The sequence below is a fragment of the Podarcis filfolensis genome, assembly GCF_964270895.1.
Source record: "Podarcis filfolensis genome assembly, chromosome: 3".
Lineage (NCBI taxonomy): Eukaryota > Metazoa > Chordata > Lepidosauria > Squamata > Lacertidae > Podarcis > Podarcis filfolensis.
In genome coordinates this window covers 118024113-118042521 of record NC_139606.1, presented here as the reverse complement: position 1 = coordinate 118042521, position 18409 = coordinate 118024113, and the positions used below count along the sequence as shown (strand labels likewise).

At 46.9% G+C, this 18409-nt stretch overlaps 2 protein-coding genes and 1 long non-coding RNA gene across 10 annotated transcripts in view; 2 read left to right on the top strand and 1 right to left on the bottom strand.

The window, feature by feature from the left end:
* The window catches only part of INTS9 (integrator complex subunit 9), a 63046-nt gene extending 48308 nt beyond the window's left edge, over positions 1 to 14738 (bottom strand). The window contains exons 1-4 of the mRNA XM_083605164.1: positions 14585 to 14738; positions 8474 to 8601; positions 5718 to 5778; positions 3449 to 3511 (exon numbers count right to left, since the gene is read on the bottom strand). Of these exons, the coding sequence (XP_083461290.1) occupies positions 3449 to 3511; positions 5718 to 5778; positions 8474 to 8601; positions 14585 to 14593 (261 nt within the window). The 5' untranslated portion in view covers positions 14594 to 14738. The remainder of the gene's footprint in view (positions 1 to 3448; positions 3512 to 5717; positions 5779 to 8473; positions 8602 to 14584) is intronic.
* Positions 1 to 18409, top strand: part of LOC310758799 — a 155413-nt gene that overhangs the window by 2150 nt on the left and 134854 nt on the right. The window lies entirely within an intron of this gene.
* HMBOX1 (homeobox containing 1) overlaps positions 14911 to 18409 on the top strand; it is a 123431-nt gene continuing 119932 nt past the window's right edge. For 7 of the 8 annotated variants that reach the window (XM_083605376.1, XM_083605373.1, XM_083605375.1 and 4 more), the window contains exon 1: positions 14912 to 15287. The gene's annotated coding sequence lies outside the window, so the exon portion shown is untranslated. Of the gene's footprint in view, positions 15288 to 18409 lie in introns of all 8 variants that reach the window. The other variant, XM_083605371.1, reaches the window with a different exon arrangement.

Below are 18409 nucleotides of genomic sequence, written 5' to 3'. Positions count from 1 at the left end.
GAATGAAATAAGAGCATCTGTCGTAACCCACAACCCAGAGACCATGTGCTGGGCAATGGAATCATAGAATTGAAGATGTGGTGGATCATCTAGTCCATGGGTAGGCAAACTAAGGCCCAGGGGCCAGATCCGGCCCAATCAGCTTCTAAATCTGGCCTGCAGATGGTCTGGGAATCAGCGTGTTTTTACATAAGTAGAATGTGTGCTTTTATTTAAAATGCATCTCTGGGTTATTTGTGGGGCCTGCCTGGTGTTTTTGCATGAGTAGAATGTGTCTTTTTATTTAAAATGCATCTCTGGGTTATTTGTGGGGCCTACAGCAGGACACTGGGAGCTCTCCCAGGACCTTAAAGGCATCCTGGGTCTTGCTGGGTGGGACATTGCCTGGCTCCCCCTGGCAGCCTCAAGCTCCTGCCGAACGCACCACAGAGGAGTGCATGGCATGGCTCATTGACTGGAAGAGCAAACAGGTCCACTCCAAATGGCAATATTTTGTTGCAGCGTCCCACTTCCATTCCCTGGGCTTTCGGTCCTTCCCGTGTCCTGCCAGGAAGTTCATTTTGGCTGGAGAGGAATTCGGGGACTTTCTGTACGCAGGAAAACTACCTCTGAAATCGCGGGGCTGACAAGATGAGCCTTTGGGTCCCTTCCAGCTGTACAATTCAGAGTCAGGGAGGCCAGGCCACCAACAGAGGTGGTCTTGAAAAGAGGATTAGGCAGATTCACAGAGGATAAGGCCCTCCATGGCGGCTAAGCCTGATGGATGAGTTTTCCCTCTCCTGTCTGAGGCAGGGAGAGAGCTGCTAGGTGGGGCTCCCAATAGGGGCATCTCGCTCAGTGCCTGATTTACGTATAAACTAAACCAGCTATAGCTTAGGGCCCTGCTCTCTTGGGGCCCCCCACAAAATTTAAAGGAAAAAAACTGGATGTACATTTCCAAAATATAAGATAAAAAGCAAATAAAATAAAACCTACATACGGCAACAGTGTTTTGTGTTGTGTAGGCTCCTATTTGTTATGTGCAAATGGCTTTAGATACCCATTTGGTCCATAAATTGCCATATAGCATATATTCAACACAAAAAAACCAGTGACAATTTGTTGTTGACAAAGGAGAGCTGGAGATATAAAGGGCCCCATTACCTTCAGGAGCTTAGGGCCTCATCAAACCTAAATCCGCCCTGATTTCGCTGCCCACTGTGAGAACAGAATGCTGGTCTAGGTGGGCCACTGGCCTGATCCTGCAGGCTCTCCTTACGTTCTCAGGAAACCTTTGGTCCCATTTGCTCGGGAAAGTCTCCTTCTCTGCGTCTCAAGCAGAGAAACGTCTCCCCCCGACACACCTGTTGCTTGATCTTAAAGCGCTGGTGTCGTGGATTGAAATCTGGGGAGTTCTGCATGCCAAGCAGGTGCTCTTGGGGGTGGCTGGCGCCCAGTGGGACTGGTAGGGTGGAATGCAAGGAGACTAACAGTAGGTGGCGCTAGAGACACTGAGAGGCAGCAAAGCCAGCTGATTCTGGGTTTGCCTCCATCTTCCTCGCCCCTGCTGAGTCCTGCAGGGGCAGCACTGAGACTGAGAGGGAGGAAGACAGCAGGCAGAGCTGCACCCTGGATGGGTAAGAATCTGTACAGTGGTACCTCGGGTTACGAATGCTTCAACTTACGTTTTTTCGGGTTACGAACGATTGTAACCCGGAAGTAAGTTGTCCGAGCTCTTGGAGGTCTCGCTGCTGCCTGGAGGCAAACCCGGACATCAGCGGTGCCTACAGAGCTGTCTGAGGGCTCCGCGAATGCAGGGAACCAAGCCCCGACATCCGCGGTGCCTAGAGCAGCTCCGCTAATGCCCGGAGCCAAGCCCCAACGTCCATGGGGCCTGCAGAGGCTCCGCGACTAGGCTCCAGCCGCAGGAGCTCTCTGAGGCCTCCACGAATGCCGGGAGCCAAGCCTAGTGTGATTGTGGAAGAGGACCCTGAGCCCCCTCCAAATAGTGAGTGCACGTAAGAAAAGAAATAAATGTTTATTTTTTTAAATCTAAAATACTGTCTTATTTATTTTATAGTACAGTACATTGATTATTGGGATGCGGGTGGTGCTGTGGGTTAAACCACAGAGCCTAGGACTTGCCGATCAGAAGGTCAGCGGTTCGAATCCCTGTGACGGGGTGAGCTCCAGTTGCTCAGTCCCTGCTCCTGCCAACCTAGCAGTTCGAAAGCACGTCAAAGTGCAAGTAGATAAATAGGTACCTCTCTGGCGGGAAGGTAAACGGTATTTCCGTGTGCTGCTCTGGTTCGCCAGAAGTGGCTTAGTCATGCTGGCCACATGACCTGAAAGCTGTACGCTGGCTCCCTCGGCCAGTAAAGCGAGATGAGCGCCGCAACCCCAGAGTCGGCCACAACTGGACCTAATGGTCAGGGGTCCTTTTACCTTTACCTTGATTATTGCCTTCATTTTATGCATCAATGGTCTCGTGAAACAGTAAAATTCGTGTTAAATTGCTGTTTTAGGGGGTGTTTTTCATCATCTGGAACGGATCAATCCACTTTCCATTACTTTCAATGGGAAAGTCCGCTTCAGGTTAAGAACAGACTTCCGGAACCAATTAAGTACTTAACCTGAGGTACCACTGTAGTCCAGTCCCCTGCAATGCAGGAACCTTTTGCCCAAAGTGGGATTCGAACCCACAGCCCTGAGATTAAGAGTCTCATGTTCAACCAGCTGCTGGAATTTCTGAGACAGATAAGTGAGGCAAATAGTAAGCAAAGAACTTCCATCAGTTCATGGAAACAGAGGGTGTCTGAATGCCAACCACCTCCCTGTTGAGAAGGCTTGGCCGGTAGAAAAAAAGGTCCAAAATGATTTCGTTCTGAGGAATGAGGTGCATTCAAGTGTCCAAATTATATATATATATATTGGCCAGGTGGGGAGCTGGAACATCAGCAGGTTTTGGGAATGCCATTCTCTCTTTCAGCCTCAGGCAAATCAACGGCACAGAAAAGAAAAAAAAACTTTAGCCCACCTTACAGGGTTGTTTGTGACAATCCCCGAGATAATATATGTAATGCTCCCTGTTGGAAAGCACTATATAAAGCGCAGAGTGTTATTATTTTGCACGTTCAGTAAGCTGCTGTTTCTCCCTTAAGGGGCCCGCAGCGAAATAAATGTTCAAAAAACAGCCATCGTTTGCAGTTCCGCTTTCCCTTAAATTGCAACAGGAGCCGTAAGTGGCTTGAGAAATGGATCAGAACATCCATTGGGCATTATTTCAAAAAGAGCCTCCCGTGAAACGTGTGTTTTCTCCAAAGCGAAGAGGATGGCTCCTCTGACTGCTGCAAGCCTCTTTGAAATCAATGGAGGGAAGGAGCGGGTTCGAGAACCCCTTGATGGTTCCAGCTGGGGACCAAAAGTAGGGTGGTCACAGTTTGGCACCCAGGATCCTGCGAAGACTCACCTCCGGCAAGCAGAACTCTGGAACGGAATCCACAAACGCCCGGCCAGCACAGTCTTTCAGCTCCTGGGAAATGGGAGGGGAGGAGAAGAGAGAAGACCCTCAGCTGAAAAGGAAGAAATCCGAGGCTAGGAGACAGCGAGGGCAGCAGAGGACCACACTCTGGGCTTCACCTGCCGGCGCTTATAGGCCGCAATGGCCAAACAGCTCGCAAGCTGCATCCGAACATGCGGCCATTGCAAAGGGCTGTAGCTGAATGGACGGACACCTGCCAATCCTGACACGCTCCTCAGGCCTGGCATAGGAGGCAGGCAGGAGCGGACAACTGCTGCAGATCTTGCTCAGGGTCTGCCGAAAATCAGGGCCGGCCCTGTCCTCTCCCGGAAATCTCCACCAAACCTCTCTTTCCCTTGGCACTTCCTTCCTTCCCCACATTCTGTACTTTCAGTCCGTCGGGTTTGGAGATGGAAACCGCCCTGCGAGTTCCTCCAGACATCCACATTAATATTCTCCCAGGCCTGTTAAAATAGTCTTTCTCCCTTTGCTCCGTCCGACAAGTTGGTTGCTGCGCATGCAAATAGGTCTGAGATGAGATTGGAGCAATGGCTGCTTAGACAACGAAAGCAGTGATGTCTCTCAGCAATCAAATGATGCTTGCACTATGCTGCTGTACAGTTCTCTACATGGGGAAAAGGGGTTTTTTTTTGGGGGGGGAGCTCCCCCCAAAGTTAAAGGTTGCATGTTTACCAAACAGTGCATTACCTTCTCTACAGTGTATCCCCCTGGCTTCAGCTCTTAAGAAATTCTAGCAATTTTTGGCAAGTTCTAACAAACGAGCACTTACTTCAAATGGCAGGAGGCGCTTAACCTCATCCAGTTATGTTAAAAGGTGAATTATGGGTAGACGGGGTGAATTTCAATGCCTCCTCCAGTCTTAAAAACAAGGGCCTTCCTCCTTGCATGACAAAGCACCCACCTTTGACCCCAGACTCCCAGGCTGCGTGGAGAACTGGTCAATTCATTTGTCATTCTAAGCAAGCGCAACGGTCAATATAAGAAGCGCAGCAGGATTCATAATTAAAGGGGCCCACTACAGGCAGCGCCTCCGAGAGGCTTCCGATGCGATTGTGGAACGCATTGTATCCATGCGGCTGACGGGGCTTCTTGCAATGTTCAGGGATTCAACATACGCCGCGACTTGTGCATTCCCTGTGACAACAGGATGCTGGACTAGATGGGCCTGATCCTGCAAACACTTCTTACCGTATTTTTTGCTCTATAACACGCACCCGACCATAACACGCACATAGTTTTTAGAGGAGGAAAATCCGTAGGCATGCCACCCGTAGGCATTTCCTCCATAACACGCACAGACATTTCCCCTTACTTTCTAGGAGGAAAAAAGTGAGTGTTATGGTGCAAAAAATACGGTAGTTTCTTAAGCATTCCCTCCAAAGTCTCCATCAGAGTCCATAGGAAAAGCATGAGGGGCGGGGAGAAATTTCAAGGTACAGTGTTACCTTGGTTGTCAAACGCCTTGGTACCCAAACAACTTGGAACCCAAACACTGCAAACCTGGAAGTAAGTGTTCTGGTTAGCGAACTTTTCTCAGAAGCCGAACGTGCTCAGTTTTGAGTGTTACACTTCCAATTTGAGTGCCACACTTCCATTTTGAGTGCCACAGTTCCGTTTTGAGGGTTACGCTGAGGTCTGTCTATTTTTGCTATTTATTTTGCCTTTTTATTTTTGCGGCTCTTTTTTTGTTTGTTTTTGTGACTGTGCAGAACCCAGATCAGCTACTGATTGATTGTGTGACTGCAGTACAATGTATTGCTTTCTTATTTTAATGGATCAATGGTCTCGTTAGATAGTAAAATTCATGTTAAATTGCTGTTTTAGGGGTTGTTTTTAAAAGTCGGAAACAGATTAATCCATTTTGCATTACTTTCTATAGGAAAGCGCGCCTTGGTTTTGGAACGCTTTGGTTTTGGAACGGACTTCCAGAATGGATTAAGTTTGAGAACCAAGGTACCACTGTATTCTTTTTGCAAAAAAATTCTTTTTTGTAAATAATAATATTTTATTATTAATTTTGTAAAAGACGGGGCTAAGAATCATAAAGAGCAGGACTCAAAGGATTTGGCCTGGAAATGCTATTGCTTTTGGCAACGCTCTTGCTTTTCTCCCCAGTTAAATCAGAGTTTGTCCAAGCTCAACGGTGCTGGATAATTAGCCAGGCTCGCTGAAAAACCCAATCCCAGTTGTACATTACCTTGTCTAGAAAAGTGCTCCCATCTTTTAAGATCCATCCAGGGAGCTTAGATAGCCTTGGACTACAGGAAAAGAAAAGGAAAAAAAAGCTGTGTTAAGGGGTTTTATGACAACATCAGCACCCATTTTCAGAGAACGACATAATATGACCTCCAGGTATAGGGCGGTATAAAAATTTAAAATAATAATAGTAATAATAATTAAAAAATAAGTTATTGATGCTCCACGTACATTTCACAAACGTAGCACAGCCAAGTCACCTTTCTCCAACATAGTGCCCTCCACATGTTTCAGGCTGCAACTCGTAATAGACCCAGCCAGATCATAAAAAAATGATTTTAAAAACTGAAAATATTGAGCCCCAGACAGAGCCACGACTGAGCTTTAATACTTCCCGGGCCTTACCATTAATGGATTAAATTTTAAATCCTGGGAAGCCAATAGCTTCCAAACAGTTTTCAAGGGCAGCCCCTCCATGCAACACATTGCGGTAGTCTAACCTTTCAGCTCCTGTTGACAGGTGTATTTTATACAGGTACTGTAATGAGCTGGGATAACAGGTAAGACCTCTCCCTTACAGCAGGTGCTTCTAATCTCAGCTCATTGCATACAGTGAAGATACCAGGTAGCCTGATATCTGGCTGGTTGATAGGGCATCAAATACTTATTTCACTCATTATAATGCACATCAATCTCTGACTTTTGTCTTCTGGGTTTCTGGGGCTTTTCCTGTTGTTATTCTGTCTCTCACAGCTACAATAAACCTACCATTAAAATTATGGACTGGTCATTTCTTCATCAAGGGGCAAACGGGCAAATTTAGCAGGAGATCAAATACTTTTTTTCTCTCACTGTACTCTTTAAAGAGAAAAGATGATGAAGAGGTGAGATGCTCGCCCAGGAACTTTACGCTCCTCCCCGATAAGCACAAGATGTTCCCTTTCGATGATGCAATATGCAAGAGGGGAGGGGGAGGGGGGACAATCAACGTCTCCCGCGATATTGAGGCTCTCTTCCCAGAAGCCTCCCAAATAAAGCAACTCTCGCCGACGGGCTCCTGACAGAGTAATGAAGTGATTGATTAATCCTAAATAGCTCGACACGACACATAAATAAAACAAGCAAATGTGACGCTCCTCTAGACAGGAAAGGTTAACAGCCTCCCTGTGACTGGATTTCAGCATCTCCGCAGTCGGATTCTGTTACAGGAGGAGAAGTTTTGATTCTGCTTCCCAGAACCACATACCGGCTGCTTACGAAAGTAAAGCCACGTTCCTTGGAAAATTAGTTCTGGTGGTGGTGCGATCACATCTACTACTATTAATTATTATTTGTATTAATTATTATTATTATTATTATTATTATTATTATTATTATTATTATCTGTTATTATTAATCACCCACCCTTTACCCTAAGGTCTCAGGGCAGGTTACAGTTAGGTAAAGGTAAAGGAACCCCTGACCATTAGGTCCAGTCATGGCCGACTCTGGGGTTGCGGCGCTTATCTCGCTTTACTGGCCGAGGGAGCCGGCGTACAGCTTCCGGGTCATGTGGCCAGCATGACTAAGCCGCTTCTGGCGAACCAGAGCAGCGCACAAAAACACCGTTTACCTTCCCGCCGGAGTGGTACCTATTTATCTACTTGCATTTTGACGTGCTTTCGAACTGCTAGGTGGGAGGGAACAGGGACCGAGCAAGGGGAGCTCACCCCGTGATGGGGATTCGAACCGCCAACCTTCTGATCAGCAAGTCCTAGGCTCTGTGGTTTAACCCACAGCGCCACCTGTGTCCCCATATGTTACAGTTAAAAACAGTTTAAAACAACTTACGATCACAAAAAAGGAAGCTAGGAATCTGTACAGGCAGCTCTCCACGTGGGAGCAATCTCCTTGTACGGTCCAAAGGTCAGGGCATGCATGGTCTGAAGGGACATGCTTAGCACATAAGAAGAGCTCTGTTGGATCAGGCCAACGGCCCATGTAGTCCAGTAGTAACATGGGTTGCCGCTGCCCGTGACAGGGCAAGTGTTGCATCCCGCCCCCTGGTAGACTGGGCAGCAGTCAGCCCCTTTGCCAGCCGGCGTCTAATCAAGGGAGACTCTCCTTGCAAACTAGCCCCAACCAGGGAGCAGAGATAAGCCAGGAGTGCCTCTGCCCTCCCGTGACAGTCATCTCAGTTGCTTTGTTTGAGCTGTGGCAAGGATTTCCCAGCGCACAGGAATCGGGACCCATCGGGAGACCCACTTTCTTTTCTGATTATGTAGAAGATCCTGTAACATATCTATTTTTTAATTTGTGGGGTGGGCTGCTGTGTGTGTCTGGGAGGGGGAGATATACGCCTGGCAAGCTTGCACTTTCCTCCTGCCTCCCATTTATCTCTCCTTGCCTGAAGAAGCCAGAAAAGATGACAGATCTGTGACCTCACTTGCGCTGAGCCGCTGCCGCAATACTTTACTGAAGCTTAGAATAAATTATCTGGAAAACCGAATCGATAAATCCATAAACCGTTTTCCATCTACTGAGCCAAAGGACGTTATTTTGATAAAGGGAATTTTTAAGTGGACTAAGTCTATTTATGCTATCGGGCGATGCTGCGGGCTCATTTCAAAAAAAAACAACCTCCTTTCCCAGGCAAGTCAGCTCTGAGCTTTCCTCCCAGAAAGAATGCCCTCACCCCCTAAACTTCTCCCTCCCCAAAATCTAGCTTACAAAGCAGAAAGCAGAACCGGAAAGCGTGCAAGGAGCCTCGGGACGTACCTCTGGACCAAAGGCAGGGGCAGAAAGTTGAGCGTCGAGGTCATATCCAGCCCACAGTCGAGCATAATGGTGGTCGATTTGAATTTGAGGACGTTGCATGGCAGCGTTGGGTGTCCGGACAGGCAGTACTAAGGGAATGAGATGGGATCCAATAAATGATCAATAAAAGCAAAAGGAATTCACAGGCCTGGAAGGGAGGAAGAAGCTTTGCCAACCAGTCTGCTGCCCAAGAATCCTTGCCATATTTTAAATAATCTCATAATGGTTCAAGGTTAGCATGACCTGCTCCCCATTCTCTTTGACACTTATTCACTGAGCAAAATTTACTTATTCACTGAGCAAAATTTCTGGTTTCGCCAGAAGTGGCTTAGTCATGCTGGCCACTTGACCCAGAAAAACTGGCTGCGGACAAACGTCAGCTCCCTCGGCCAGTAAAGCGAGATGAGTGCCGCAACACCAGAGTCGTTCACGACTGGACCTAACTGTCAGGGGTCCTTTACCTTTAACTTTTTACGTTTCTGAGCACAATTCAAAGTGTTGGTGCTGACCTTGAAACCCCTAAACGGCCTCGGCCCAGTATACCTGAAGGAGCGTCTCCACCCCCATCGTTCTGCCCAGACACTGAGGTCCAGCTCTGTGGGCCTTTTGGCGGTTCCCTCCCTACGAAAAGTGAGGTTACAGGGAACCAGGCAGAGGGCCTTCTCAGTGGTGGCACCCGCCCTGTGGAACGCTCTCCCATCAGATGTCAAGGAAATAAACAACTATCTGACTTTTAGGAGACACCTGAAGGCAGCCCTGTTTAGGGAAGCTTTTAATGTTTGACGTTTTATTGTGCTTTTAATATTCTGTTGTGAGTCGCCCGGGCGGGAGCATCACAAATGTTAGTCTGATCAACCATGGCGACAGAAGTGATTTAATAATGGAACATTTTCACATTTATTATTAGAAACTTCCTAGTAATTCCATCTCATGAAAAGTATTAATAGAAAGGGCTAGTCACATGCAACAGAAATGCTGCTCAGATTTATTAGTCTATATTCTATTACATGTGTGGCAATGATGCGCCTATCACTGATTGGCTAAGCTGCAGTGATGGCTTAAAATGATCAGCACCTTAGTGAATGGAGCTCTTTTCAGTCCAGGTTTTGTGAGGGAAGGGGACGTTGTCAGGTTGGATGGGACACTTCTCCAGATGGGAAAGGATTTGATCTGGTGTTTAGGATACTGCCTTTTGCTTGGGCTTAGAACATCAATGTCAGAGGCTGGACTCAACTTCACTGAAGGATCCTGGTACCTCACTGCAGACACATTACCCAGAGACTGGTATAAGGTCAGGGGCTCCTGGTCCTCCTCTTATGAGGAGACCCCTGACTGAGGCATAGCACCCATCCCTTGTCTAGACCCTAAGAGTTGTGGCTTCTCCTATCACGGCAGCCTCATGACTTGGAAAATCTAAAGGGAACCCTGACCGTTAGGTCCAGTCACAGACGACTCTGGGGTTGCGGCGCTCATCTCGCTTTATTGGCCGAGGGAGCCGGCGTACAGCTTCCAGGTCATGTGGCCAGCATGACTAAGCCGCTTCTGGCGAAACCAGAGCAGTGCACGGAAATGCTGTTTACCTTCCCTACTTGAACTTTGACGTGCTTTCGAACTGCTAGGTTGGCAGGAGCAGGGACTGAGCAACAGGAGCTCACCCCGTTGCGGGGATTCAAACCGCCGACTTTCTGATCGGCAAGCCCTAGGCTCTGTGGTTTAGACCACAGCACCATCCGTGTCCCTGGAAAATCTAAGAGGGGTGCAAAAAAGAGGGGCGAAGTACTTCTAATTGTGCTTTTACTGGTAATTCTTCTGGGAAAATCCAGCCGGATAAGCGAGGTATAAATGATAAATACTGTAATAATAATAGCAGAAGGAGCAGAGCTCAATTTCACAACATGGTCTGAACTAACTGAGCCACTAGATCTTTGCAAAGAAAAAGAACCCTTTTGCAAACGGCAGGATCACCAGAAACTACGTACTAACAGGAACAGCTGGAGTGCAAGATATATCGTTCTCGGGTCTATTGCCAAAAGTCTTGGTTGGCAGAAGAGGGCAGGAAATGAGACCAAGCGTTTGTCCAAAGTTTGGGCAGTCAGATGCCTGGGGACAACCTTGCAGAAGATGCAGGTTCATGCAACCACTTAAGAGGTATTGATGGGAACATAGGTTGACGCTAAGCGGAAAAGCATTACCCATCGCCCAAGATGGAAAAGAGGGAACTCTCGATGAGGGAGATCTCGATCGCTGACCGTGCCAAGTCCAAAGCAAAGAAGGCTGGCTTATTCCCTTAAGTACGTTACCAGAGAGCTCTTTGAGACTCAAGTAATACCAAACGTATGAAATCATAATATGCAAACATGGGTGCATTTGTGCGCGAGGGAGAAAAATCAAAATGCAAACACGGTGAGAGTCAAGGCAAAGAGAATGAAGGCAACAAGCCCTAAGCCACTTGCTGGTGAAATCACTCCAGGATAAGGCAGCAAACATTCTATACTGGGTAGAACACACATTTTTAAAAATAAAAAAATCGTTTCATTTTCTCAAGTTCTATGGTTTGGACTTTCGATTTAAAACAAGAATTACATACGGCATTTATGAACGACCATATAGCAGAAATACACAATAATCACACCCAGAGAGAAATAATAGGAAAGGGGGGCATGGCACAAACTACACACAATTCACACATCATCCTATGCCTGCTTACTCTGAAATAAACCTCACCGTGTTTGACAGGGCTTAAACGGTAAAGGTAAAGGGACCCCTGACCGTTAGGTCCAGTCGTGGCCGACTCTGGGGTTGTGGCGCTCATCTTGCTTTACTGCCCGATGGAGCCGGCGTACAGCTTCCGGGTCATGTGACCAGCATGACTAAGCCGCTTCTGGCGAACCAGAGCAGCGCACGGAAACACCATTTACCTTCCTGCCGGAGTGGTACCTATTGATCTACTTGCACTGGTGTGCTTTCGAACTGCTAGGTTGGCAGGAGCAGGGACCGAGCAACGGGAGCTCACCCCGTCGCGGGGATTTGAACCACCGACCTTCTGATCGGCAAGTCCTAGGCTTTGTAGTTTAACCCACAGTGCCACCCCCGTCTTGATAGTGCTTACTCCTTTGCAAATCTGTTGCTGCCATTAAATAGAGAGTAAGATTCACACCAGGGACGAGGAACCTCCAGATGCTATCCTGACTTTCTTGCAATTAAATTGCCCGGGGTTCCCCCAGACTTGAGGGGTTCAAAGATTATGAGAGGGGGAAGAAAACCCTCTCTCCTCCTCCTCCTGTGTGTTTAAGATTGTAAACCTGTGGGCAGTGGCGTAGCGTGGGGGGTGCAGGGGGGGCCGGCCGCACCGGGCGCAACATCTGGGGGTTAGGGTTAGGGGGCGCAAATCCACGGGTTACGGGCGCAAATTACTTGCCTTGCCCCGGGTGCTGACAACCCACGCTACGCTACTGCCTGTGGGGAATGATTTGTGCTGCAGTTTAATTTTTGCAAAGCCCCTAGACATTTTAAAGCATTTTAATGATAATGATAATATCACAGAATTGTAGGGGTTGGAAAGGGCCATGAGGGTCATTTAGTCCAACCCCCTGCAATGCAGGAATCTTTCACCCAACATGGGATTCGAACCCACAACCCCAACCTTACGAGACTCATGCTCTACTGACTGAGCTATCCCAGCGTAATAATAATAGGCACAAATGCTATGATAGAAGATCAGGGGCGTCTTTTAACGTTAAATCCATGCTGTAAGGAACCTTCAGATCTGAAGTTCTCCGTTGGATTTAGGACTATGAGTACAGTGGTACCTCGGGTTACATACGCTTCAGGTTACAGACTCCGCTAACCCAGAAATAGTACCTCGGGTTAAGAACTTCGCTTCAGGATGAGAACAGAAATTGTGCTCTGGCAGCAGCGGGAGGCCCCATTAGCTAAAGTGTTGCTTCAGGTTAAGAACAGTTTCAGGTTAAGAACAGACCTCCGGAATGAATTAAGTACTTAACCCGAGGTACCACTGTATGTATTATTACACCAGGGGTTCCTTGAGAAAGCAATGGCTGTTCATCTGCTTTGTTTCTGGTGTGGAGAGGCAAGGTGTTTTCACATGTGAGAATTAAATTAGCTTTACTTAAAGTGAGAAAGTACATGCGATTTTAAAATAGCTCTCTTCCCCAATGTCTCCTGCAATGGCTTAAATAAAAAGATGGATCTTCCAGAATCAAAGTCAGGGTAGTGATGCTAAATTCTCGAGAATAACCTTTTGGAGAATATTACCGAGAATATTTTCAATTAATGAGAATATTAGAGAATTTTCATTTAAAATAGGAGAACATTCATTTTAATGCATTGAAAATGATATAATTTTAATGCATTGAAAATGTTATAATTTTAATGCATTGAAAATGATATAATTAGTTAATATACATGTTTATTAATATGCAAACTTGTTCAGATGGCAACCAAAAACTGTACAGATACAATGGACAATGCAGTGAATTCACATTCTTTGATTTTTTGCACCAAACTTGAAATCGAAAATTCAACGTGAATGACTCACATTAATCACTAAGCCTGCCACTAACTGTATATTAAAGCTACTTTCTGTAAAAAATAAAATAAAAATCACACTGTATGGCCAAGGGTATAGAATTGCTAAGAATAAGGTCACACCAAAATAGAAAAAAGGCTATTACATATCGTTGAAATACATACAAATTCAAATGTTCATCAAATTAAATTAATAGCATTTTTAAAACTAAAAAATAAATAAGAAGTTTTCTGTAGCTCACATTTCAGAACTGCCAATGGTGAATGACAAAATGCCCAGTAATGTAACTGGATTAATAAATAAATAAATCATTATTCATTACTTGCACTGGGCAATATCACAGCTTGACTTATTATTTACCAGATTTTTAAAATGTGGGTTGTAAAACTGGTTTTTACCTTAGAATTTACAGTTTGTGCAGAATATTCTCCGGAGAATTTTCTAGCAGAGAATATTCTCATCATTGAGACTATTCTCTGCAGAATATTCTCACCTCACATCACTATCTAGCCTAGTCCATCTAGCCTAGCAACCTGCTCCTAACAGCGGCCAGCTGGATTCTTATGGAAAGCCCTCAAGGAGGACAGAAGGCCAGCAGCTCTCCCACGGCTTGTCTCCAACACCAAATTCTCAGAGGTATACTGCTCCCAATGTGGAGGTTCCACTGAGATACAGTGGTACCTCTGGTTATGTACTTAATTCGTTCTGGAGGTCCGTTCTTAACCTGAAACTGTTCTTAACCTGAAGCACCACTTTAGCTAATGGGGTCTCCCGCTGCCGCCACACCGCTGCTGTGCGATTTCTGTTCTCATCCTGAAGCAAAGTTCTTAACCCGAGGTACTATTTCTCGGTTAGCGGAGTCTGTAACCTGAAGCATCTGTAACCTGAAGCGTATGTAACCCGAGGTAACACTGTATTGTGATTTCCCCTCTACAAATGTACCACTGGTCCTGTTGTCCTTTACAAATCTGTCTAACCTTCCCTTAAAGCAGGGAATGGGGAAAATGTGGATCTCCAGATTTTGGGAGACTGCAATTCCCATAATCCCTGGCCATTGCCAGTGCTGGCTGTGGATGACGGGAGTTGGGAATTCAACATCACGAGGGGCCACAACTGTTCCCCATTTCTGCTTTAACGCCATCTTGTAGCAGGGAGTTCCACAAGCTACTAATGTTTTGCATGAAATACTTGAGTCTGAATTTATGACCATCCGTATTCACACACGACACGAATAATACGCGATGGACACTAAAACGGTGATTTCTTTGGAGTCCCGCAGCTCCTATAAAACCCGAGACTTATTATTCCCCCTTCTTTATAGGAAAGCTGCCAGATTCTCAGCCACAGCATCCCTGTCAGGTGGCCTCCAAGGAAGAAATGAGGCGCTTTCTTCTATATATGAATAATAATGGCCTCCAGATTAAATCTCCCCACCCTCAGGGGGGCCGAGGTCCACCTCGCAGGGCTGCAGGGCGCGTGTGCGTCCCCCTCATGCCGGTCCCCCACCAGCCTCCCCAACTCACCAGCTTCATGCTTCACCCGGCGGTTATTTGCAGAGGACCGGCCCCTTTCCCGGCCTAGGCCTCTCCCCCCGCAAAGCACGCTGGGATATGTAGTCTCCCTTCATCCCCATCCCGTCCCCAATGAAGTCATGGGCAGCCGGCCGAAGAGCATCCCGGGAACCGTAGTCCCCTCCTGGCTGCGTTTCACCCCCGACGCCAACCTGCTCCTCGCTCTCCCGTCTCCTGCCGCCTCATTGGCGCGGCGGCGCGCGGGGGCCGCCGGGAGCCGTAGTCCTCGCCCGCCCGGCCTGCGCCGGCCCCCTTGGGGAAGGAGGACTACAAATCCCAGGGCCTCCCCGCGGCGGCAGGTGGGAGCTTGGATGTTGATATCAACATGGCGCTTGTCAGACAGACAAAGGCAGCCAGTCTGGTCTGATTGAGCTCAGAGGGGAGCAGGGAGGAGTGGGAGGGGTTTTTCCCCCTTCTCTTCCTTGGGGGGCGCCAGGGGGAGCTGGGGCTGGGGGCTTGCAGGGCTTTGCACACACCCTTGGGCACACTGCCCCCCCTCATTTTATTTTTGCAGACCCCCCCGCAAGGAAAAGGGGGAGGAAAACCCCACCAAACCAGCCTCTTTCCTTTTCTGTATTTTGGGAGACACCCCCCTCACCCCCCAACTCCTGCCGTTCAATGGTCAAGTGGAGAAGGAAGGAAGCGGGACCCAAAGGTGAGTTGTCCTTTGGGCAGGGAAGGGCATGATCTGGGGTGGGGAGTTGGGGGGTGGGAGTGATCTTGCAAAAGGGGAGAGGAAAAGTGGGGCATGACTTCCACCACCTCTTCCTCCCCCTTCCCCCTCCCCGCTCACCTCTTTTTGGGGGTTCTGGTGGGAGCGATTCATTGCAACCTTTGGGAGTTAGGAGGGGTGGGTGGGAGGGAGGTAGCAAAAAATACACCCTAAGTAACTTTTGTGGCGTATGAGAATTTTTAAGAGTCAATGGAAAGAGGGGGAATGTTTTTCCTTCTGAGTTTTGTGTGCGGCGGGGAAGTCTTTTGCAAATAGCTTTTTTGGGGGGGGTATTTCTTATTTTTAAAAATTTTTGGTGGGGAAGTTTTTAAAAAGGAATACGGGCACCCCTTTCTTTCCCCTTGAAAGGTCTGGTTTGGGGGCAAAAAGAGGTGGGGATGAAAGGCCTAGATGGGTGCTTGCTCATAATCACTTATCACTGGTTCGTAGTTGCCTCTTATCTCACTTTAGCCATCCTTTTGGGAAGCAGGCAAAGTGAAATGAAAGCTTGGATTAATCGTCTTGATGTGCTCATATGTCTTGAGTGGTTCCGGTGGTCCTGAACTGGGTTGAGAGACCGTTGTCGGTGATGCCGATCATGTTTATTCTGGATTAATTACTTGAATGGGAAGATGTGATGTTGTCTGGATTTGAGTTTGCGTTTTCCCCTCCCAAGCATCTGAAAACCTTAGGCTTAACGGAGCCCTGATAATCTTTGCATTGAATTAGCCAGGCAAAGCCACGCCAGTCTGACATGATTGTTTCCTAACAAATGTGTTCTTGCTTAGGTCAAGGTGGTGATCCCTCAGGGCATGAGAAAAGTCAAACAGGGATGCTTCTCTCTCCCTCAGTGCAAACCACAGGAACAAAAAAATCCTGTTTTGCATGATGTGTGGGATTTGCATGACTTGTGTGTGATGATGGCAGGATGGTTTCTGCTTGTTACTTTATGGCTAGGGTTTGCTGGGATCTTAGGAGCGAGACCAATGACACATTCCTTTTTGATGATCTTGCAGGACAGCTGTCTTCATCTTGACGGTCCTAGTACTTTTCAGAGTGCCTGAAATGGGGAATTATTATTTTAAGAAATGAAAACAAGGATATAAGGATATAAGGTTGGGAGGTTTCATGTCTGCCAAGTCTTGCTGGAGAATTGTTCTTAGTACCGACTGGAGCAACTGATGCTCTGCTTATAGACAGCTTTAGCTAAAGCTGCATTAATCTCAAACTTTCATATTCCTATTGCCTAAAACGAGCTGAAATATTTTGACCTCACTGAGTTGTGGACAGGAGGCAGGGAAGGTTTTCGACGCACAGCGCTTGTGCTGAAGAAGCTGTTCTCGATTTTTTCCTTTTCTTTTTGGCGTGATGAGAATGTTAGTATGCAAAATGTGCACAGGTTGAAAAGGGAGAAGGTGCTTCTTAAGGTTGCTGATGGGGTCTGTGTCAGGATACCTGAGACACTGAGGCTAAAAGATCCTCCTCAAAGAAGAGAGAATGACAAGCAGAAGGTGTGAACTGTTGCTGCGCCCAGACCTTCAGAGGGAGGGGTTGAGATCCGCTATGGGAATATTGGCTTGGAACAGGAGAAATGAATGCCTTAGCCTTAAGGAAACCAAGGCAATTTGTGCGGCACTTGGATGTCATGCGATTTTCGTCCCCTTTTACTCACGTAATATTGCTGATTCAGACCTCTTTTGGAACATGGGTGAAGGCTGCTTTCTGCGCTTTGCACCTCAGATGTTTCTGGGGCACCTAAAATCTGATGCAAGCGCCTAGGAGTTTTGAAAGTTTTCCTTCCCTACCTCTCAGAAAGTTAAGAGGATGCTGTAAATGAACCATTGTGGTACCTTGAGTGAAGGGCTGACTTGAGCTTGCAAGGTTCTGTTTCAGATCCAATGCAGCCAGGGATTCGCTGGGACTTTAGCTCCAGCTAAAGAGCCCCTTCCCCTTCAAATACCATTTTAGGTCACGATCTTAAACCCATTGACCTGAGATTAAGCCCCATGGAAGTCAGAAGGATTTACTTCTGCATATGCATGGTTAAGATTGCACTGTTAGCCCTGAGATCATTAGCAGTGCAGTCCTATTCATGTTTACTCAGAAGTCAGTTCCTTTGAGTTAGTTCATGGGGGGTTTATTCCTAGATAGGCTACAGTCCTATACACACCAGTCTTGGACGGAACACCAATTCCTACTCTCAACCCTTTTTTCATCTGCAGCCTAGGGATAGCAACACAGATCCACCTTACAGGATTCTTTGTAAGGATTACTAAGGGAGCAAATGGGGATCTCTTTGAACACCCAGAAGCATTATTCCAGTGCTAAGCCGTAGTATTTCTATTTTCCAGACTTGTGTCCCATGTGTAAAATAGGAAGGTGGCTGAGAAAGTGAGGCCTCGATGCTCGATATCTCCATGGGTAATCTGAATAAGTATTATTATTTTTAAATCCTCTTGTGCGTCTTGGCAGGAGGAAAATATAAAGGAGGGGACCGGTGGGGATGCCTTGAAAACCGCTCGTTCTTTTTTTCATTGAAGCATCACCGTTATGCCCAAATAGGAGCAGACTTTCCTGATGGGGTTTAAAAGGCTCATCCCGTGGAAGTGAGTTTGAGCTTTCTGCTTCTGTTTGGGCAGGTGTCTTTTGGCTGTGTAAGTAAGAGAGACTAAGGTTAAAAAGGGAGACTGGAGAAAGGTGTGACTCCTGACCTAATGAAGAGAAATCATGTTTTGAATTAGCCAGGAAGCACGGAATGAATTCAGACAAAGAGGCTGCATTTCTAGTGGAGGGTTCAGAACCGGATTGGTGATGTTTTGTTCTATGCCTCTGACTTAATTGCATTAGAGACCATTGGACTACCTAACCTGAACCCGCCATTATTATGTATTTATTTAGAGTGGTGCTTGGTTTTTTTAAAAAAAATAATATTCCTCTTCAGCCAGAAAGAGTCCCTTACAAGTGTTAGCGATACGGCAGTCCCAGCACTTGGGCTTGCAATTTAAAAGACGTCGTAGCAGAAAAAGAAAAGGCACTGGGAGGAGTATACTGGCTGCTCTGACTGG